Here is a 23125-nt window from a genome sequence, read left to right as displayed (position 1 = left end):
GAGATTTATTGAGAAAGGTGACTGAAGAAGAAACACTCAGTGCATCATGGGTCACCTGATCCAGCACAACCTATACGCTATGAGCATCATTTAAATGCCACATTTAAAAGCCTGTGTGAGTATTGTTGCAGACCAGGGTTTTTATGATGTATTTTATGACTGTATTATGTTTTTACCTTGTAAAGCACTTTGTGACATATGTCTGTGAAAGGTGCTATATAAATAAACTTTACTTACTTACATGTCCATTTTTCACCATAAATGTGCAGAAACTGTGTCATCCTATCCTGCCAACGTGGACCAAAATCACTGTTTTGTTTTCAACATCTACGCCAAGAATGAAGGCAGATTTGAAGGGAACAGGGGTACCTAATAAATTGGCCAGTGGTGCGCATTCCAGTTTTTGGTTTTACATTTTCATTTCCACTGTTCCGCCACCAGAGGGCAGCCTACCCCAGCTAGTGAAAAAAAAAATGTAGCGCATGCTTAAATAAAGACAGCCGTTCACAACATCATTAAGCAACTTGTTTATTTTCTTCCAAATGTTTCTAAAAGTGGACTATTTCATGTTTTCGGTCTCACCAGCGAAATATTCTCCTTTATTGGTGAAACCACGAAAAGAGGTTCCAGTCATGCTAGTTACTAAAGGAATAGACATTTACACTGTAGATTCTAGGTTTCTGTATTGTGGCTTTAGCATATAGGCAGGAAAAAAAACACTACAGATGCTTTTTTTTTTTTTTTTTCTTCAAATATACAGCTGGGTCCAAATTAAAACACAATAAAGAAAACAGTGTGGCACGTCTCAAATCATTTGCCATATATAAAGTATTCAAAATTGTATAATGGCTTCAAATCGGTTCCTAGAAAAAGGACACTTTAAAAAAAAAAATCATACTTTGATTATTATTATTATTATATATATCTATATATTTTAACCCTTTAATTGAGAGTACCAAGGTGGACAAACGGGTAGCCTCAGAAATGTTCTAATTTGGAACAAATAACACTAGAGATGGGAGAGCCTGAGCTGTCGAGTCACTCGGCAAACTCATCAGACAACTTTAATAACACGAAATCCGTCTGATGAGTTTAAAACGTGACCGTTCAGTTACCAACTGCGCTCCCATCTCTATCTCACTATGTTACACCTGGCAATAAATACACCGACAAACAGTATTTGTTCATTCTGACATCAAGAAAAGTTTTTTGTTTTAAATGTTAGTGTTTTATGGTACGGAGACATCAAGGGGAAGACTTATCTCATATTCTAAAAAAGAAAAAATAACTTCAATAAAACACGCACTGCATAAACACACCTGCTGAATCCATGATGCGAGAAACGGTCTAATATCCATCTATGTGACTTTTCTTTCCCTACCCTTATCGTCAGAGATACAGTGGTGTGAAAAAGTCTTTGCCCCCTTCCTGATTTCCCAGTGTTTTGCATATTTGTTACACTTACATGTTTTGGATCATCAAATACATTTTAATATTAGGCAAAAACAGCCCGAGTAAGTATAAAACACTGTTTTTAAAATGGTGATTTCACTGATTAGGGGAGAAAAGTTATCCAAACCTACCAGTTCCTGTGTGAAAAAGTAATTGCCCCTGTTGTTAAATCAGGAATTAACTGTGATTAACCACAGTTCAGTTAAAAAAAAAACAAACAAACAAAAAAACCCCCCCCCCCCAAAAACCCCCCCACACAGTTCAATTTCACTAAACACACTCGGGCCTGATTATTGGCAGACCTGTTGAATCGAGAAATCACTTAAATAGAACCTGTCTGACAAAGTGGAGCAGGCTAAAAGATCTCAAAAAGCAAGACATCATGCTACGACTCGAAGAAACACCTGAGAAACAAAGACACTGACAGCTTTCAGTCTGGAAAGGGTCACAGCGGTAGTGTGATGGGCTGGAGCTGCTAATCCGCCTCAGGAGGAAGACTGGCTGTTGTAAATGGAGCCATGAATTCTGTCGTCTACCAAACCATCCTACAACTGTCCGGCCATCTGTTTGTGACCTCAAGCTGAAGCGCACTTGGGTTCTGCAGTAGGACAGTGACCCAAAACACGCCAGCAATACCACCTCTGAATGGCTTAAGCAAAGTAAAATGAGTCCTGACCAGAATCCGATTGAGATGCTGTGGCAGGACCCTAAAAAGGCGGCTCATGCTCGAAAACCCTCCAATGTGACTGAATTACAACAATTCGGCAAAGATGAGAGGGCCAACATTCCTCCACAGCGCTGTCAAAGACTCATTGCCAGTTATTGTGAATGCTTGATTGCAGTTGTTGCTGCTTTATTGCGGTTTTTGCTGGCCCAACCAGTTATTAGGTTACCAGTTATCACTTTTTGCACACAGGCCCATGCAGGTTTGGATTTTTTCCCCATTAATAATAAACACCTTAATTTAGAAACTGCATTTTGTGTTTACTTGTGTTTTCTTTATCTAATATTTAAATTAGTTTGATGATCTGAAACCTGCAACTGTGACAAACATGCACTTTTCAAACCACTGTATAAAAAAAAGTTTCAGAGCAGATCAAACTGAGTGGGGAGGTTCAGGATATTTTAGTTATTGAATTACATTTTATTTTGGATGGATTCAGAAAATGTCTTCATCAGCCTTCAATCGGGCTGTAACCAGGGTTCAATGGCCCAAAAAAAGAGGATTCACAGGCAGATGCTACAGCTCCAACCATTCAGTCTCCTCCCACACAGACTCACACTCTTAAACACACTCACACACATGCGCGCACGGTCACAGATGGGCAAAGGTAAAGCTGTAGCCCTCCCAACCTGAGAGAATGATTGTCAAGCATGCACACAGCATACAATTTTTAGCCCGTTTCACAAAAGTAAGAAAATTTATCTGTTCCTTAATAAACAGAGCGAGACGGCAGATTCAGAATGGCCCGGATACATTTGAACGAACATTACAGAGAGAAGGAGTAAGAGCAATTCATCTGGAAAAGAATGATAATGATAACAATGACAATAACAAAAAAAAGAGTATTACCAAAAGCAAACCCTGTTTGAGGTCTGTGTGTGTTTGTATATGTAGGTGTGTATGTGTGTGCTTTTTAAAACTCAATTGTTGATCACATGGCCACGCTAGAATACAAAATAAAGTCAAATCAACAGAAACAATGACGTAATGCTATGGTTTTATACATAATATACACGAGTTAACAGCGATCTCTAGACTTTATTATCCATAGACTTGTCTTACGAGCAAAAAGGCGCTAGGTCACAGTGGGTTTCACTTGGCTAACATTATAGAATGCTAATGCTAGTTATACTCATTGACCGCTGGAGGAAGTGGGGAGGCGGGGTCATACATGTGACAGGAGCTCGGGAGGGGATGGGGGTGTCTCTCTCCATAGAAACTAGTATTAATCGCCTCACTGTTGCCAACTTCTGCCCCCCCACCCCCGTCACCTGTGCTCGAAACCACGTCTCATCCCTAGCTTATTACAGCTCAGCTAAGCTCTAAAGGAGCGAAAGCGGGTGTTTGTTTACAGAGAGAAAAGAGAAAGCCTCCAAACCGATGCAGAAAAGTGGCGGGTTGGTGACACTAGCTGCCGGCTGTCAACATGTCAGCGCAGAGATCCAAAAACGTATACAGGCAACAACGAGACTAACAGGTCCATTCTGTAGCCAGTCTAAAAAGAGAGCGTTCGCCGGAGGAATGCCGGGTGCTGTCGGCAGGTGGGAGCACGGTGGCGTGACGGGTCCGTGTAGGTGCAGGTGGGAAGGTGGCGTTTCAGGTGAGTGTGGATCCTGATATCTCTCCGTCTCTCTCTAGGGCTGATATGCTACAGCGGGCCTTTGAACTGGTTACCAGAGAGGTGCTGTCTGACGGACAGCTTTGATCCTGCTGCATCACCCAGTTTTCTCCACACCACCTGCGAACAGAAGAGGAGAGAAGAGGAGCTGAGCGAGGAAGAGGAACAGCGAGAGAAAGACGGGCAGACACAGAGGCTGGAAAGAAAAGACTTTCTTCTTCAAGAGGGAAAACTTCAAATGCCCACAGTTTGGCTTTGAGCTGGGAGGACTACACACACTCACACTACAGTAGAGCTTCAGTGCAGTGCAGAAGTCTCGAGCTTCTTTATATTTTGCTTTCAAGAAGCCGGATTTTCTCATAATTTTTTTAAGTGGTCTTGAGCAACAGTCCTGCAGCCTTTCTGAAGGTCTTTCAAAGTGTTTCTTTGGACTCATTCTTCAGTTGATACGTCTACTGTTCACTGAAACCTGATCAGAAATGGCTTCAGTAGAAGGGGTGGCCCATTCTTAAGAAAGGCAGGGTGTGTATGTATGGCCGAGGTCAGGAGAGAGGGACAACAGCCATGTGTACAACACGGTGGAGGCCCTGTCATGGTTTTGGGCAGCGTTTCAGCCAGTGGTGTTGGAGATTTATGGAATTTTAAAGGGAGAAAAGCACAGTGAGGTTTTAACCCACCGTGTAGCACCATCTGGAAAATGTCTGACTGGCAACAGCTTCATTTTTCAGCATGACAACGATCCCAAACACACTCCCAGTGCAGTAAAAGCGTACACGGATGGAAAAAAAAGCACACAATGGAGCCGTATCAGTCATGGACAGGCCTTCCTCTTCAACATTACTGAAACAGCGTGGGATCAAAAAGCAGCCATGAATGGCCTTCAGGAAGCCTGGAGAACTATTCCCAAACACCACTTTAAGAAATGCTGCTTAAGAGAGTTATTAAGGAATAAAGGTGGACACATCGAATATTGACTTTTAAGCTCTTTGGAGTTATCCCAACTGTTATCTTATACACTGTATATGTTTGAACATTTCAATGAAGCACTGCACCCATTTTCCAATTCTATCAAAGCATAAAGACAAGAACGGGACTCTATCTCAGTCCGTGTCGTCTCTCCGGTGCTGAAATCTCTCTATGAGAGTGAGAGGGGCCCCCGCGGGACCCCGGTGATGTTACAGAGGTACTATTGTAGTGCTTCCCCATTCCTGGCCTGTCACATACCTCTGCAGGGCCCAGATAACCCCACTCTCGTACTCGCTCTAATCAGCAGACCTTTTTATCCTGGGAAAGGCCTTTTCAGCACAGACAGAGAAAGATGAGGGGAAAATGAGAGGTGGAAGAATAGAAGGGTGAGGTGGAGGAGTGCTATTGGGAGGGAGGAGGGGGTGGTGCTCTTTTTCCTGCCGCACCAGTTTAATTGCTCTGACAGCTCAACTATGAGCCTCTATACTTTGGGCTTTCAGCTTTGGAGTGGAAAAGGGGGGCACAAAAAGAGAGACAGAGGGATGGATAGAAAGAAAGAAAGAAAGAAAGAGGGAGAGCTGCTGTGTCATTCCAAACCAAATGAGCCCAAACGAGTTCCTCATTAGCCAAAAAGGCTCAAAACTGACCTGATTTTAATCCAGTAGAATGAATTTAAAAAGCTAATGAACAGACTGAATTTACAACTATCAAATTCCTCATTTTTCCATTGTTACACTAATGGTCTGCATATAGTGCACTTTATATTATTGGCACTACATCAGTGACAAACCTGTGGTGTGATTAGCTAAGTGGTTCTGCAGTGATGGCAACAGACCTGTGTGAGAGCTCAGACACCCACCTAGCCCCCCACTTTCAGGCTCTCCAATAATCATGACAACACACAGACAATTAGAATAAAGACCGGGATGCGAGTACATCTGTGGGAGCAGGAGGTGCACTTACATTGCACATCTCTCGCACAATGGCCTTCTCTTTCTCGCTGAGATCATCCTCATAGTCCTCAGGAACCTGCTTATCCAAGTTCTCGTGGACCTCCAGCACCTGATGGCAGACACAGGGTTGGACATGTCTTATTTTCCTTCTGTATTTACAGAACTACACTAGGCAACGCTGTTATCTTCCAGCCTAACTGCCAATGTGTTCTTGTTTTTTTCCATAGCGCTACCAGCCTGACCCACTTGAACATGGTTAAGTACTTCTAGGCATGGTCTGGTACTACTTTATCTGCTAATATAATGCTACCCCCTTTTAACCATTTAAAAGAAAGTAACATTACATTAGCAACAAATGTGTTTTTCCCACATTTGAACTGTCACGCTGGTCGCAGCTATACCATAATAGCCTTCAGGCATCATCCTGCAAATTCTCCAGGAACAGCACTATGATAGCATCACAGCTGCATCAATGATACAAAAGCTGTAACACTGTTTACCAACAATTACACCCTGTGATTGATTTCCCTGACTAATATTACCTTCATGGCATGGACCACAGCCTCAGGCTTTTGGACGCAGGACAAATAGCCTGTAGCTGGAGAGGACTCGCTAGTTGGTAGGCGTCCAGTCCCCTAAGGGGAGAGAAAAACAGAGAGTGAGAGAAAGAAACAATAACATAACAATGATGAAGATGTTAGGGAGCGGGAGAACTGTGACAGAGGTTAAGAGGCAGGTGCAAACCTGCACCAGCCAGGACATCTGCAAAGAGCTCTTCATTTGAGTCAAGATACCAAAAAAGAGGCCCCACTCGTCCCATCAGGGGGCACCTGTTCGGATTTAAAAAGAGAGTATTCCTGTACTGTCACACTGAAAATGTCACCCCCTTCATACCAGCTCAAATCACCAATCCTCCACTGGTGTTTTTCTTCCCTGTTTCTTTTGTATTCCACTCCCTCCTCTGGTCTGCTACCTGCACAGAGTGATTTAACCTGGTGTGATGGGAGCAGCCAGCCAGGAAAGAGACTGAGGGGGAGTTTGCTTGACTCATCACCACCCCCCTCCCGGGTAGTTCCAGACAGTGGGTCTCTGTCTGAGGGACACAGAGATCACTGGGATACACAATGGGTCCCATTCACCGTAACCTGGCATCGGGGTCTTGCATTAGACACAGATCCCTGGCTCTGTTAGCCTGGGTTAAATTCTCTGCTCGCTAGTGATGCGCCTGTCAGCTCCCTCCATGCCCGCTGGCCCCATTTGGGTGCCAGAATGATCCCACGTAACCTGATAGCACGGAGATAAAATAATAATCCCACTGCACCCAAGAGGACCGATTTGTGGAAACTGCCCAGCAGTTTATTCACATCACATAAACCGCACAAAGCACTGATTTACATCTAGAGGCTTTTGGCCATACAAACCAATAAGAAAAGTATTCTTTCAACCATTGGACAAGAAAAGGTCAAAGTGGCAAAAGAGCTTAACGGCACGTTTCCATGTTTTTAAGCATAATTTGATGTTATCCTCAGACAGGTTGAGCATTATATTTACAAGCTCTGACATGAGAAAAATAGGATGAAAGTGAATGTGAGTGTACATTTGCACATTTTGCCAGCACTTGAACTGACGCAGTGTCTTAGTTTAGTAACTACATCAAAACAACCATTTATGACATCCACTTAATTACATACAGTACCAGAAAAGCTTGGACTGGTTTGATACTTGATGTAATCCAGTGCAGATGCCAGTCCAAGCCCCCTTTTTTGCACATATTTAGTATATTAAATTTACCCACCGTTTTGTTTTTGCCTGTGTGGATTCCAAGGTTTCTCTTTAAATCTGCAACTGTCTGATCAAAGAGCAGCTAAACAACACAGCAAATTCATCCAGACATCCGAGGGAAACATTTTGTTTAGTATTCCACAGACACAGTTGAGTTCGCTCGTTGCAACAGCTGCTCGCTCATGTTTGACCTAAAAATCACGCTTGCAAAACTTTGTGTGTAAAAACACGTAATACAAAAGACAAATGGAGTTGTTTTTAAAATTTATGCCATTTATGATATCCAATTATCTGTGTGTGCATCACAAAGACCCATCCATACTTTACAAGCGCTTCAATTTTCCAGTGAGTTAAGACTGTGTCTTTATACCAACAAAAGGTAACAGCTTCCATACAGTGAAGTGGACTTTGGTCTGACTGAAAGTATGAATGTATAATTCATCGTTAAGCCTTTTGTGATATTTAATATTTGAAATATGTAAACATTCACTGCAAGCATTTGCCAAGAGCAGTGCAGTCAAGAAAAGGATTTGGACACAGATAGCTCGGGGCAGTGTTTACTGCTCGTAACTGTAAGCATCTCCTGCATTAACAGGGCTGATTTGGGTCATTGCAGCAGGAGGCAGGCAGGGGGACAAACACTGTCAGGAGCAATGGTTTGAAGTTTAAACATACGAAAATGAGCACAGACTGTTGAGCGTCTTCTATTCGACAATCTCATGTACGCTCACTGACCTGAAACTTTGAGTAAGACAAAGAAGTGAATATAGAGGATGAGCTGATCGATTGGGAGGGACACACACAACTAAGAGTCCACTTCACTGAAGTCATTCTGAAGTCCCACATCTCATCTTCGATTTTATGCCTTCTTTCCCTGCTCCTCAACATGAACTGGGCAAACTACAGAGCTCAACGTTAGTGCTGTTCTGTGGGCTTGTCACAAACAAGGCCATTATCAAATCAAATCAAATCAAATCAAATCACTTTTTATTGTCACATCACATGTGCAGGCACACTGGCACAGCACATGCGAGTGAAATTCTTGTGTGCGAGCCCCACAAGCAACAGAGATGTGCAAACACAACAACACAAACGAGCAAAATACAAGAATGGCCAACCTGAAACTAATAAATATATGTACAATATATAATAGTGTGTGCATTTCTGGATGTGTATACTAAATATTTTCCTACGTGTGTGTGTGTGTGTGTGTGTGTGTGTGTGTGTGTGTGTGTGTGTATACACATTTTTACAAATTAAATAGTAAAAAAATAAAATAAAATAATAATAATAATAATAAAATATATAAAATATACAGAGTTGAATATGTGCAAAACAAGTGGCATTTATATACAGTGTGGAGTGCAGAAAAAGCTAAAAATAAATAAATAAAATAAAAAAAATCTGCCTTTATTGTACAATTTATAAACCCACAAGAACATATTACAGTCATGGTGGTGGATTATTTTACTGTCAAATAGCTCCAGACGAGCCATTTCTCACCGCTTTATCACTAAGCTAAGCTAAGCTAAGCTAGGCTAACTGACAACTAGCAGCTATTAGCTTGCCACTCTCTTTACTTCCTCTCTTCTCTCTCTGAATAAGAGTTTCACAGCTTTTTATATTTATATAAGCATATACTAGCTGCTACGCTTTGCTAATGTTTAGATTTAGATTATTATTTTATGCTTTATATTTATATTTAAATATTTCTAAGATTATATATGTTGCTCTTTAGATTGAACGACTTAACTCGAAATTTCGAGTTAATAACTCAATATTTTGAGAAAAGTAACTCGAAACTTCGAGTTAGCGCTGCCAATCAGTAATCTACTGTACGTGAATTATGTCATTTCCTTGTTAACCGGAAGCTGAAGCCCTCAGCTACAAATGCTACAGCTAAACTACTAGTATTACAGCCAGTCATGAATGCACAAATTACTGATAATTTTCAGCGTGGCTTCACAAATGATGAAATCTTTGTGTTAATAGCTGAATCACATGGCGTTACTATCACCAAACGTACTCTCAAAAGCACCAATTTGTTACGATCTGGTTTTGAGTGCGAATTCTACGTAGATCACTGATTGGCAGAGCTAACTTGAAATTTAGAGTTATTAACTCGAAATTTTGAGAAAAGTAACTCGAAATTTCGAGTTAAGTTGTTCAATCTAAAGAGCAACATATATAATCTTAGAAATATTTAAATATAAATATAAAGCATAAAATAATAATCTAAATCTAAACATTAGCAAAGCGTAGCAGCTAGTTTTCAGGAAAATGTTACTATAACGATCATAGGATGTGTACATACATAAACTATCTCCTCCTTAACAGAGTGACAGTTAAGAAAGAACTTTGAAATATTGTCACACATACTTATTAATATCTATACATTTTTTCGATTTATATTACATCCCAATTCTTATGGATGTAACATAAATATAAATATGTTCTTTTCTGATATATTATGTACATTTAATCATCGCTTGCGTTTGTTCGGCGTACGTCACCCATACATAATTTAACAGTCACCAAAATTGGTGTGGACTGAATTTTTAAGACGCACCACTAAATACACAATGAAATGATGAATAAATGAAACAATGAATAAAAGGCGCTGCTGCTAATAATTCTAATTTAACAATACATAAAAATCTATTTTAATACCAAATTCATGATGCTAAAGCAAAAATATAGTTACATGATGATTTAATCAAATATATCCAACATTTTTATATCCAGCATATTTTTTCACAACACATGCCTGTTAAATGTCTTATTCATAGCACATCAAAAGTTTGACCTTATTTCATATAAAACTACACTGTAAATATGGGGAACCTACAATTCACAATTTACCTCTGTGCTGCAAAATGACCCTGTGATTAAAACAAAAAAAAATATTTTTTTTTTTTAACACAAGGAAGATTTAGTCTTCTGAGGAGCGGCACAGCCCGACTCTGACCTTCCTTAATTGCCAATCCTCTCCTCCTGAAGACATTGGCAGGGTTAAGGGTGGAGGTGGAGTGGAGAGGATTATTATTTTCATAGTGGAATTTGGTTCAAACAAGCTCCAGGGAGGAAGAAAAAGCAGGGACAGGATATGAGGAAGAGTGCTGACTATGCTAAATTTCTATCCTGGTCTCTGCCTTAGTTTCTCTTCTGTCTAAGACTCTGTCTGGATCATCCCCCTTATGCCCCATTTCCTTTCATTCCTTTTCTTCTCCCTCTCTCTTTTTTCTTCTTCCTGTCACGTGTAAGCGAGAGCGAGGTTGCCTGTGGAGGTTTAATTGGAGTGTGAGAAGTAAAGTGAATTAGAGCTGACTTGACTTTGCCGTGGAGGCACTGGCATAGCGCTCCCTACAATTAAGCATGTGCATGTCTGTGTGCAATTAAGCCCTGTCTCTTTATGTAACCACATCTGTATAAGCAGTGTCATAGCGCTGACTGATTGCTGTGACTATTGTCTTAGCGGTTAGTGTGAGCGGGTATTCATCTAAGCGTGTCAGTGTGAATCTTAGTATAGGTGGTTAGCCTTCTCCAAATTTGTGTGTTTGCGTATGTGTGCGTGTGTGTCAGTCTTCTCATTACTGACCATGTGCATGGCTTCCTGGCGCTGGGGCAGTGAGGACAGCTGGGACTCTGAGTGGTACAGAGTCATTCCCTTCCTCAGGGCACGAAGGTCACCTGGGTTACACTGCTGGACACAAACGGTCACAAAACAAACACCAAAGGAAAAAAAAAAAAGAAAAATAAGACTTCAATGTGAGTTTTACCTAAAATTACCCAAAGAGTGGCTTCACTGCATGCTAATAAATCAAAGTTAATAATCCAAGACAGAGTGCAAACACACAGGGAATCCTGTCAGTTTGTTCACTTTGGCACTAATTTGACTTTAATATTCATTCTGACAATGTTGACAAAAATCAATGTATTTGCCTCTATGAGAGATATTTTAACATAAAAACGGCCACTTTTTACTCAAATACTCAAAATCCTGAGGTACTCGCAAGTACCATCACCAACATTTGATAGAGATTAGCCCAGTTTTGTGCACATAAACAGAGAAAACACTGCCTGTGAAGCAATTTTACACCAATTTTCTCTTCTTGCATCTGTGTCACTAGACGCACAACTACCAGCATCTTTGTTACTACCCAGGTTTTGCCCGTTGGTATTTCCATCCAAGGGGGTTTATTAAAGTCTTTGGCTGTGTCTCCCTCACCATACAAGGCACTTTTCCTCATCACTCTCACGCCATTGCTCGTGTGCGGAAGTATCCCGTTTTGCCTTCATTGAGGTTCACTACATAGGGGCAACATGCCTAAAATTTGTCCTCATTAGCAGCCAAAGACCACTGGTTCCTGGGGGGCAGTTACCAGCCCAGCTTCGCTCTGCAGGCAGGGACACGGCAAACACCACTGTTTCTTGTGACATTTCTCGTGTCGCGCACTAGTGTTCCCTCTGTGCGTGGCGCGGTGCATGAACACACGTGATGCCTGGGAGCGCTCAGCTATAAATAACCCGTTGAGCTGTGGGTGTGTGTCTATGAATGCCCGGACATTGTGCTGTGTTGTCTGCCTTTGTATTATGTGTGTGTGTGTGTGTGTGTGTGTGTGTGTGTGTGTGTGTGTGTGTGTGTGTGTGTGTGTGTGAGAGACGCACTCAGGTGCACGCTCGCACGCACAAAGCCACAATCAGCATTCCCCTCGTCTTCCCCGTCCTTTGATATTCCTGCTCCTCTTCTCTCCTCCAACTCAGTATCCTTGTAATGTTCCTCTAACCTTTTCCAGTCCTCCCCCTGGCGCTTCTTGATCTATCCTTTCAGTTTCCATATTCATGCCCTCAATAGTGCATCTTTTTTGACATCTCTATAAGCTTTGTGTCTGGTAACCTTAAATGTCAAAATCAAGAGGGGTGACATAAACGCATAGTTGATCACCTGAATAAGAAGGCTTGCTAAAGAGTTTTATGTTACCGATGCAGACCTCTCCCTGAGTCTAGTTTTTAATTTAACCATCACACATCTCCAACTTTACTTCCCACCCCGACATGACCTTGACCGCTGAGACCAGCAAAGCCATTTGTTTGCCAGACAGCTGAGGACAGTTGGCTCGCTGCAGTCTTCCTGGCTAAAATTCAGGGGCCCTGCATCTTATCCATCCATCACAATGTTCTTGGTGCTGACGGGAAGATGCTGTGGGTGTCTTGCATCGTTTCCTGTTTGAATTATGAGGGGCAGGGGTGATGCCACTTTGACAAAAGGGTAGGAAGGACAGCGGGATGCTCCTCCAGAGCCGTGATTTAATCAAATACAGGATGGAAACTGTTAAATCAGAGTAACTCGTGCTAGACTGAAATAAGAGGCGTTTCCTTATCACAGTTACACCGTTAGACAGTTGGGCTGTACATCATATGCCGGTGCAGTATGGATGCTAATCTGGGACAAGCAGCTTTAGCCTCAGTATTTTTGCATCTGAAATCAATGACCTGGTCTTTAAACTTAAATACGTCGCTCTTCCATCATTATTGTTACCTAATTATGCCATGAATGCAAAGCCTGACAGCCATAACATTAAGTGTTTGAGAGTTTGGGGCTTATTGCAGTGACTCAGGGGACGGAGCATCATCTGATATACAGATCATTACGTGCTTACACTTGTCAGTTTCATGACAAAGTGTCAGTGTGGATTGAGGAGGAGCGCATGAGTGCTTCACACACTGTAGTGAGTTGACAAAAGATATTTTCTCCACAGGTCTGAGCCTCTCTCAACGACGGCGCAAATTTCTGACATTGGGTGATAAAAGTGCTTTGGGTTGCAAGCTCCCAAATGCAAAGTTTACAAGATGCCTGACTCACCCTGACCTAAACCAAACAGTATTTACCAAGAGTGAACTTCCGACAACGTCCGGACCAGATTATCTCAACATCGTCCGGAGTTCGTGTGCGAGCTCGACTAGAGACAAGTAACAGCTGGAAGAAATGGGAGAGCTTAGTGGGAGAAAGCCTGAGGAGGATGCGCGTGTCTGAGCATGTCTGAATGTGTGCATCTGAGTGCACACACCTGTTTTTCTAATTGTGTTTACACCTGGGCTGCGTAGGCCCTTGTTAATGTTAATATCCACTGTGGGATCCTGCTGTTAACTCCCTCCACGCTCCCTTGAGTATGGTTAAAATACCTCAGCCAAGCTGGTCTGGAGGGTCAGCATTCCTGCACTAAGAGGCCATTGTTTCCTCTAGCTGAACACAAGTTTCGCTGGGCCGGTTTCATAACACAGGAAGTTAGGCAATACAATCCACTGGGGAAGATAATCCATTGTAACAATTGAACCTGCTAATATGCACACACGTCATCAGGTAGGATATCATGAAATCTAACTGAATGGTAAACTTCAGTAATTCTTATTTTCACCCAATATTTTCCTGTTATCACCTCTGTGGGAAAGTCATGTTTAGTAACAACAACCAGAGATTACAGATTCATATTTTTCAGCTTCAGATTGACAGTCCTTCATTGTTCAGTTGCACTCCCACAAAGGTTTCAGCCATGCATAACAGATGCCTGAATCTACCTGGCTTGCCCCCCGGATCTTTAATTATTCAGCCCTCCAGACGTCAACACAAGCTAGGACATGCGTGTGTCATTTATGCACCAAAGCACAATGTAGCATTCATTCACTTAAGTTACCTTGTACCAAACACTGTGCGGAGCAGTTCCAAGGACAGATAAAAGCTTTCTTGCCAAGAAAGGCCACGTACAAGCAAGGGCCACCTGTGTTCATTCATTAGCACAGCATGCTAGCAGCACAGAAAGGAAACCCCTGGACACAGAAGCCACAACCCTGCAAGGCGGTGCATTTAACTTCCCGTGTTCTCGGAAAACCGGCACAATCACAAGGTGAATCATTTCTGTGGTGATGTTTGTCAATGCACTTTACTGTATTACGAAAAGTTGGAGATCAATATCAATATTAGGTGTGTATCAATGATATGAAGTCACAACCAGAAACCGGTTAGTTTAGCACTACAGGACGAGAGGGAGTGATGGGGACAAAGCTCGTTTGAGTCTGATAACACGCTCTCTCATGATTTGACCACTGATAAGCAACAGAAGTTATGTGTTGTTTAACTTTTTTTAATGGTATAAAACATGAGATATATTATGTTAATTAGAAGTTCTAAGTGTTAATAATACTGTTATGTTAGCACTTTGAACCACAGACAGTGGGTAAATCCAAAGTGTTTTTACGGTGGCCCTGAGAGGCCAAACGGACTGCAACTTAAGAAATAAGAAAAATGCTGCAAAAGCACACAAAGTGTTTCTGGCGAGACAATAACCCGACGGACCAGTTACAGCAGGGGTGCCCAATCCCGGTCCTCGAGAGCTACCGTCCTGCAGCTTTTAGATGCATCCCTACTCCAACACAGCTGAATCAAATGGTTTGATTACCTCTTCAGCATGCCATCGTGTTTGGCAAAGGCCTGATAACAAGCCATTCATTTGATTCAGCTGTGTTGGAGTAGGGATGCATCTAAAAGCTGCAGGATAGTAGCTCTCGAGGACTGGGATTGGGCAGCCCTGAGTTACAGGAACCAAAACATGCTAAGTAAGTGTGTTTTAATCTCATGATTCATAAAATACTGATGACGGATTTTTAGGCTAATAGTTAAGCTAACACACTTACCTCTCATCTTTTCTTTTCTCACAAAACTAATAGATCCTCCACTTCTTTTAAGTGTTTATCGGCAAAATTATTGGCATATTTTGTTTCCTGCAAATAGTCCGTCGGGTTATTGTCTCCCCAGAAACACTTCCCTTGTGCTTTTGGAAATCAGTTTTTTCATATTTCCGTTGTGTTTTGTGTGCTTTTGTAGCGTTTTTCTTATTTCTGGTGTTTTCTTAAGTTGCAGTCCGTTTGACCTCTCAGTTCCACTGTAGTTTTTGCTTAAAAACAAAATGATTTCAGGTCCTGTAATTTATATGAAAATGGATTTCTGAGTTGACTTTTTTAAATACTTTCCAGCTGCGTTTATGGGCTCAGTCGCTCATTTTTGGTCATGAAAATTAAGTGTATTTCATAAATCCTGGTCCTAATAGGTTTCAAACTGGAGGATTATCTGCGGTATGCTCATTAGCTAACGATTTGATATTGACAAATTCATAGCCGATGAGCAAGTGGTTTGACGGTCAGACCCACCCCTCGTCATATTAGATTTGTTTTTTTAACCAAAGTGGAAATGGTTTCTTCAGAAGCCAGTGGATGATGTCACAGTCCCGATCTTTGCCGCAGTCTAGCTAGCGTCTAGCCTTTACGCTAAGCTAAAAAACACTACAGGCTGTTGCGTCATAATAACTTAATCCCATCAAGGGAACAAATCATCATATTCCTACCCTTTAAACATTACCACAGAGGTGATTCCTTGTCTGAAAGGCACAACATAAAACATTACTGCAAAGAGTCACCTTGCCTTGTACAGCTGCTGCTTTGATAGTGTCAGCCCTCTACAGAAGAGAAAGCAAGAAGCTCAAAGATGTGAAAAGTCCCACCACCAAACGAGTAAAAAGAGTGAAAGGGCCAAACAGACTGAACCAACCGGCCAGCAGAAGAGCCAACAAACACAGACATCACAGAAGATTACCTTTCTCGTCTGTATTTGCGATAAGCTATAGCGGCTATAAGCCTAGGGAGAGAAAAACATAATGGTGGAATGGTTTATTATGTTGTTTCGCTCTGTGAGGAGCCGTGAACAGCAATGGAAGCAACTGTTTTGCTGATGGATTTAAACACATAAAATTAAGGTAATGTATTTGTTAAAAATAAATAAATAAATCAGTCTCAACAGTTTCACATTTTGCACTGCACTTGAACGCATTCATATCCCAACATCACGTCTGCAGAAAACAACGTGAACAAAAACTATAAGACGGGAGTTCATATTCTATGCTTTGACTGCTGCGAGACAATGTGTAACACCTAACTGTAGCGCGTAAGAGATAATTATGAGGATCGTTTAGGTTTCATGTCAGTGATAACAGCCTACACTCTGCCTACACATGAATCTGCTGGGATATAAGTGGGAAAGAAGACTTCAAATTATAGTGTGAAATTCAGCCTCGTCTCTGTGCAACCTGATTTGCATTAAACGAACCGACTCGCACCATAAAATGATGCGATAAAATTAAAGAGGCCAAATTATAAACTTAAAGCCTGAGCTGGTTTTTTTTTTTTTGCCAATAATTAGTCGAACACTTCATGAATCAGATTTCCCCTCACGTGACCAGATTAGTGTGCTTCGATTTCGTCATCTGCTGTTTGTGCTCGACTGGGTAAACACACCTCCGCAGACTGACATGTGACCTTCTGGTGAACCACACCAGCATTCCACACACACCCCACCCCGTTTTTGCACACACCCCCTCCCTCACCGAGCCCTCCATCCTCCAAATTTGGGAGAAGTCAGAGCAAGGTCAGCTTTGGGGATAAATCCTTTACTCTGTCACTGTCACTTAATGCCTCTTTCCCCTTCTTTTTCCTCCTCTCATCTCTGCTCCGCTCCCACAGTTCGCCTCGGGGGCTAACATCAGTGCACGCTACTGAAGCTTACTGACTCCCTATGAATTAAACATGGATAAACATATTCCCCAACTAACAGGGAGCCTGTTGCAAGGGGTAGCTTCACAGAAGCATTAGGCAACGATTTTATGTCATCGCAGCTTCCTGTCATGCGTTGAGGATGAGTTAAAAATTCGCACAAGAGGAGTTTAGCGAGGGTATAAGTTTAGACGGAAACTCAAGTGGGCTAATTGCGGCATGGCACATGTGCCTGTGTGTGTGTGTCCTTGTGCAAGCCTCACCTGTGAGAGGAGCTTATTGTTATCGTCTTCCAGTATCCGCACTTTCGTCTCCAGCTGCCTGATGTAGTTGGTGGAAGAATCTGGAGGAGAGATGAAGAGGAAAAAAAAGAGAAGAGGAGAAGTGATTAGCATTTCAAAGACCTCAAGCGGAAAACGGGCAGGCAGGGCCACTGAGGCAGAAGGACCACAGAGAGCTCCAAAGGTTGCCGTGCAGTTTGAGATGCACATCATATCCTTGTGAAAGAGCATTATAATATTAGCTAATATTAGCTAATATGCTAGCTCTGACACTCAAAGATCTAAAAATATTAAATTGGCACCCAAACAAAAGACAAAAGGTACAAATTCTCCCACCTTTTACATTTATGCACTATGGATGCAAATGTTGGTATGGGCTTATATCAGGTATTTATCTGGTGACTTACATTGGCATAAAAAGAAAGATGGCATCAGCTTTTAGACGGCTAAAAAAATTGTTGTAATAGTAGTAAAGATTTCATCCCTAATTTTAATTTTTTAGTAATTTTAGTTGATCCAAGTATTGGTTCCATCCTCAAATTCAAGCCTATTGGTCGCTTTGCAAAATAAGTTCTTGCAGCTGATGTCAAAGGTCAAGCACAGTGTTCACGCTGACCCATTTTTTGACCCCATACTCGACCGCTTTTTCCTTTCCCAACTTGGTGCACATTTCTCCTGTTCTCTGTATGAAAGAGAGTCAACTGTCATATTTGAGATTCGTCACAGAACTGTCTGTAATCTGCACATCTGACAGTCTAACTGCAGCCTAATTATCCCACAGAGGTTTACACAACCAAGGTTGATCCCAATAAAGCGGCACTGTGCTGACTTGAATCAACTTTACCGAGTTCAAATCAGGGACGGGAGCGGATGTGAAGCGCGGAGGTACAGTTTGACTCTGCAGGTGCCAGGGAGCCTGTTATCTAAAAAGGCATGTGTAATTTACAGAGAGAGATCAAAGCCGAGTTACGCACAGGAGCCGCGCTCTGGTAGCTACTCGGGAGCACAACACCGCACGCACGGCTTTATTTTGTTTTGTTTTCTAAGTGGAATTACAGAGAGGCTGAGAGCGGCGACGGCGGGGAAGCTGCTGATGAAAATGATGGGTTGAGGTTTAACAAGATGCACATGAGGACTCACAGCTGCAGGGTGCCGCACACGCAAATGAAACAAAGCTTCTCGCATCTGTTTGGCAACTCTCGTCTTAGTTTGCCTCGACTTAAATGACCCTCACAAGTCCAACACGCATTTAAGCAAGTCGACAAGCACTTTGCAAGCAGGGGGCACCACTGTTCACAAATCAGCCCACTCGAACGCCAACCTGGATTCAGCAGGTTTGCAGTTACATGCACACAGCCACAGATGCTATCAGTTTCAGACATACTTTAGAAACCTCCTGCTGTTTGCATAAACACGTCAGACAGCATACACACTCAGCTGTCTGCAGATCCATGAAGTTTTGGTCAAGCTTATGCTTAACTGGTGTCCTAAATCTACCTTACATTATAGATGCAGAACAACATTTTCAGAACTGAATCTGGAGCCTGTAAGTGTTCTCATGTCAGAATTGGTGCTCTGTATTAAATGCACTTTACCAGAACAGCAGTGGTAAAGCCCTCGTTGTCTTTCATTCAACTACTGTTGTCTTTTATCTTCTTTTGCATCATTTTTCTTTGTGTAATAATGTGAAACAAGTATGAAGAAAGGGAAATATATCCTATTTTAAAACCCACGGGATCATCAATCTTTTCCCACAACTTGAAAGCAGACAGAGCCAAGTCCAATCGGTCTAACCCCATGACTTTTTTTTTAAGAAGGGCCAGTGCAGACAACACTTGTTAGCCAGTGACTGGACACCTACAGGAGGCCACAGTGGGACGCTGGCCAGATCTGGTAATCCTCTCTTACTGCCTTGTGACACTCTAATCTGTATTCATCTGCTTGCCTGACCTGCAGCCAGATCTCAAGCTGATTAGGATGAAGGTTCCTCAGCGTTCAGTCAGCAAACAACAAACGAAGAAGACTCTGAAAGGGGAGGGGGGGGCAGAAAATGGATGTTAACTGCTGCTTTTCTCCCCCACTGTTGTGTATGTTGAGATTATTCACAGGGATTAAGATTAAACCATCAGTGTTCGAACAAACTCGTATTTTTTATCTTCTTAAGACCAAATAAATAACAATAAGATGTAAAGATGTACAGTCGAAGGTAAATATTGATGCAGTTTTCCATTTTAACTAGAAAAACAAAACAAAAACAGAATTGGCCCTAAGTGATGGGTTCCACAGACGCGAGCATGAACAGCTTCTTCACATAACACAGCACCATCCCTCCCCTTCTACTCCCCACAAGCCTTTGATGTGTTATAGGAGGCTAAATCTCAAAGTGCATCCCTTCAGCATCACGCACGGCATGATTAAGTTGTCTTTCTCAAATATGTGCAGATCTGCTGTGAGAAAATTCACAAGAACACACACACACACACACACACACACACACACGCTCAGAGCTGTGGGGATCTGCTCGTGGAATCCAGCCGTCACCCTCTCTCTTTAACACCCGGCTCCGGAGTCATCCTGGTGGGAGAAGGGTCAGGCAATTAAACTGCTCCCTGGCTCCCCTGCCACTCCTTCATCCTTTCATCCCCGCAGCCCCTCCAGCAACACATCCTCTCCCCTGCATCACTCGTCCACAAGGAAACGCTACAGATCATACAGAGATCACACAGCAGAGCCAAAATAACCGCCTTTCAAACCCCAGCTCGGTGCATCTGCTCTTTCATGCACACACAGCCCAACAAAAACAGGATCATGGGAGAGGCTGTTATTATTTATGCACAGCCTGAATGCAATCTTAAACAGGTGAATAAGCGAGTAGAAGATGCTGTGAAGCAGTGAAATATTTCCAACTAGGCTGTAAACAATGCAGCATGAGAATGCCGGAGGCCCTGACAGAGAGAGGAAAATCCGGCCTTTACGTGAGCTATTTTTATATCTGTGCTACTGATGTTTACCCGCTGAACTGAGCTGATGTGAGACTGTATATATCTGTGTGCGCGCCGGACAAAAGGTGACGCAGACGGCGGCACGAGTCCATCCCCCCTTTCAGCGCGTCGCTTTTTATCACGTCAGTGCCACTGTGACCCACTTCCAGCAGCCACTCCCCTCCTTACCTCCACTCCACTCCCACTTTTCCCTCCATTTCACTACATCCCATTACTTTAACGACTCTCTCCATTACAGCTCTTTTGCTGCTCTGAAAGAAAAAAGAAAAAAGAGGCAGTTTTGAAGAGACTGACCTGATATTATGTCACAACAATAAAAACACATATGAGGCCGTTAATCTGACTGAAAATAGAGTTACAAAAAGTTGTTGTGACCCCGTTTTAAAAGGGTCTGGGCTCCACTAGCTCCCGTTTGGTTGCTACAAGGCTCCAAGCAGCCTATGCCCATCTGTCTATAACAGCCCATCTTGCTGTCTTTGCTGCACGCCTCTAGCAGACAAAAATATCTGCGAGCCAAATCACAAGTGAAACAAGTGTGGAATTTAATACTGCACAAGACAGTGTATGTGTTATAGCAGCGGTCCCCAACCTTTTTTGCGCCACGGACCGGTTTATGTCCGACAATATTTTCACGGACCGGCCTTTAAGGTGTCACGGATAAATACAACAAAATAAAACTAGTACCGGTATTGAAAAAAAAGACGATTTATTCATAACACACGTGAAAAGACCCAGGAAAACCGAGTTAACGATAACAAAATAACACTGAAAACCGATAAAAACCCTGAAAACCATACATTTCACACCTGAGCCTCAACTCTCGCGGCCCGGTACCAAACGACTCACGGACCGGCACCGGTCCGAGGCCCGGGGGTTGGGGACCGCTGTGTTATAGTATGAACTGTAACGCACTGTAACATTTCATAGTATGAAATTTAATGCATAATGTCTATTCAGTGTTGAATGGACTTCTGTCGCCATGAAAAAATAAAGACCTTTAAAATAATTTAAATGTTGGAACCTCCGAGGCTGAAACCTGCAGCCAGTGCACTCGTGCCAAAAACTGCAGTTCTTCAAATAGCCGTTTGAGAGCGTCTCCAAATACAAGTCACTCAAGCATAGACTCCTTATGTTTAAAAGACCAACTTTACAGCACAAATAAACAAGTTTATAAACTTTTTATACAAGTTTGTAAAACTTTTAAACTCTAAGAAAAAAGGTGTTGCATTTTTCTCCTTTTGCAACAACAGTATGGTAGTCAATGCTGGCCATTTAAATGATATATTAAGGCTTAAATTGGTAGTTGTTTGGCCACTTTGAGCAACAGTTAAACAGGTCGCTACCAGAAGACATCTAAGAAGCTGGCTGTCCACTTCAGTCAGTAAGTGATTTTAACTTAAGCTAAGCAGCTAACTAATAAAGCTAATGCTAGCTAACAATTACGCCAAACCTTTTGCCCAATTGTGGCACATCTGGTTTAGAAACAAATAAATAAAAACAAACAAAAACAAGTTAGCAACAGCCAACTTTAGGCTTCATAGCAAAAGTCCACAAACCAATGGGTGATGTTAGAGTGTGTGCATCTTTTATATACAGTCTGAGTTTTAAGACTTTTCAGTAAGTGTGAGATTTTGTACGTTACACTGCTGATTAGCAGGACAAGGTGGGAACATTGCAGCATTTCACAATACAAACAAACGTGAACCCTCTCATAAAACCGTGCTCCGCCGCGCTACAACTGGCCAAACCTCCAGAGAGTTCCTTTAGTTTCTGTTTGAGTACTGTTACCTTCCAGGATGATTTATATAGCCTGCACTGAATCACCTCATAATGATAATGTATCATCCACAAGAAATGGCAGAATTAGTGTCACTGTGATGGATAGCGTATGTATAATATCATTCTCCTCCTTAAATCTGTAGCCTGCTTTTCCATCTCTTTATTAGTTCTTTTTCTCTGTCACACCCTCGGTGCATATGTTTCAAACCCCCGAGTGGAACAAAAAGGTACGCCTGATGTTATCGGAGGTCACGGCAGAAGAGGGGGTTTCAACAATTATATTGACGAGTCTTAAAATTAGACCACACATATACATTTACAATCGACATTGGGCAGATAGTGGCGGGAATGTTACAAAAACCAGCCTCCGAGGTCTTTGTTACATCAAAGTAGCTTTGGTAAAGCAGTATGGTTAAAAAGGACCAGGCTTTGGAATCCCCTTATGTTTTCAAGTCAGATCCCAGGGCTGTTTAGAAAGCCTGCAGTGCATTGAAATCACTCTGCTTTTATTATTCCTGGCTCGGCTCTGGCTTTCATCTCCTATTCACAGCTGTATCTCAGTGTTTTAGTGCAGAGACATGTATATTCTCTCAGCGACGTGCGTGTCTGTGTAGCATGTATGAGTGCTTATGCACAACATTTTGAAGACAGGGAATGCATGTGGGCTGTATGGGTGTCTAAGCTGACAGTGTGAGCTCATGTGGGAGGGTGAAAGGATGAGTGAGAGGGTTCGAGCGAGAAAGGGGATTTTTTTTTAACCCGTGTGTGTGTGTGTGTGTGTGTGTGTGTGTGTGTGTGTGTGTGTGTGTGTGTGTGTGTGTGTGTGTGTGTGTTCGTTCAAGGCGGGAATAGGTTGGGTCAATTACCTCAAGATGTTGAAGAAAGTGAAACAGTATGGACTGTTTCTGCTTTTTTCTACACTTACACCCGAGTCAGTGGTCAAATCAGTTCCACTGGTTACATAAAGCTTA

The 23125-nt window shown here is 42.3% G+C and overlaps 1 protein-coding gene across 5 annotated transcripts in view; it reads right to left on the bottom strand.

Moving 5' to 3' along the window:
* Positions 1–648: 648 nt before the first annotated feature.
* ccdc85cb (coiled-coil domain containing 85C, b) overlaps positions 649–23125 on the bottom strand; it is a 50148-nt gene continuing 27671 nt past the window's right edge. Inside the window, exons 2-7 of one of the 5 annotated variants that reach the window (XM_085383377.1) lie at positions 17356–17435; positions 16140–16181; positions 11094–11198; positions 6256–6348; positions 5724–5822; positions 649–3914 (exon numbers count right to left, since the gene is read on the bottom strand). In XM_085383377.1, the coding sequence (XP_085239503.1) occupies positions 3825–3914; positions 5724–5822; positions 6256–6348; positions 11094–11198; positions 16140–16181; positions 17356–17435 (509 nt within the window). In that variant the 3' untranslated portion in view covers positions 649–3824. The remainder of the gene's footprint in view (positions 3915–5723; positions 5823–6255; positions 6349–11093; positions 11199–16139; positions 16182–17355; positions 17436–23125) is intronic. The other 4 variants (XM_085383378.1, XM_085383379.1, XM_085383380.1 and 1 more) reach the window with 4 other exon arrangements.

The sequence above is a fragment of the Rhamphochromis longiceps genome, linkage group LG15 (genome assembly GCF_057381845.1).
Source record: "Rhamphochromis longiceps isolate RC_006_pf linkage group LG15, R_longiceps_female_GT1.1, whole genome shotgun sequence".
Classification (NCBI taxonomy): domain Eukaryota; kingdom Metazoa; phylum Chordata; class Actinopteri; order Cichliformes; family Cichlidae; genus Rhamphochromis; species Rhamphochromis longiceps.
This window is presented reverse-complemented; position numbering and strand designations above follow the sequence as displayed.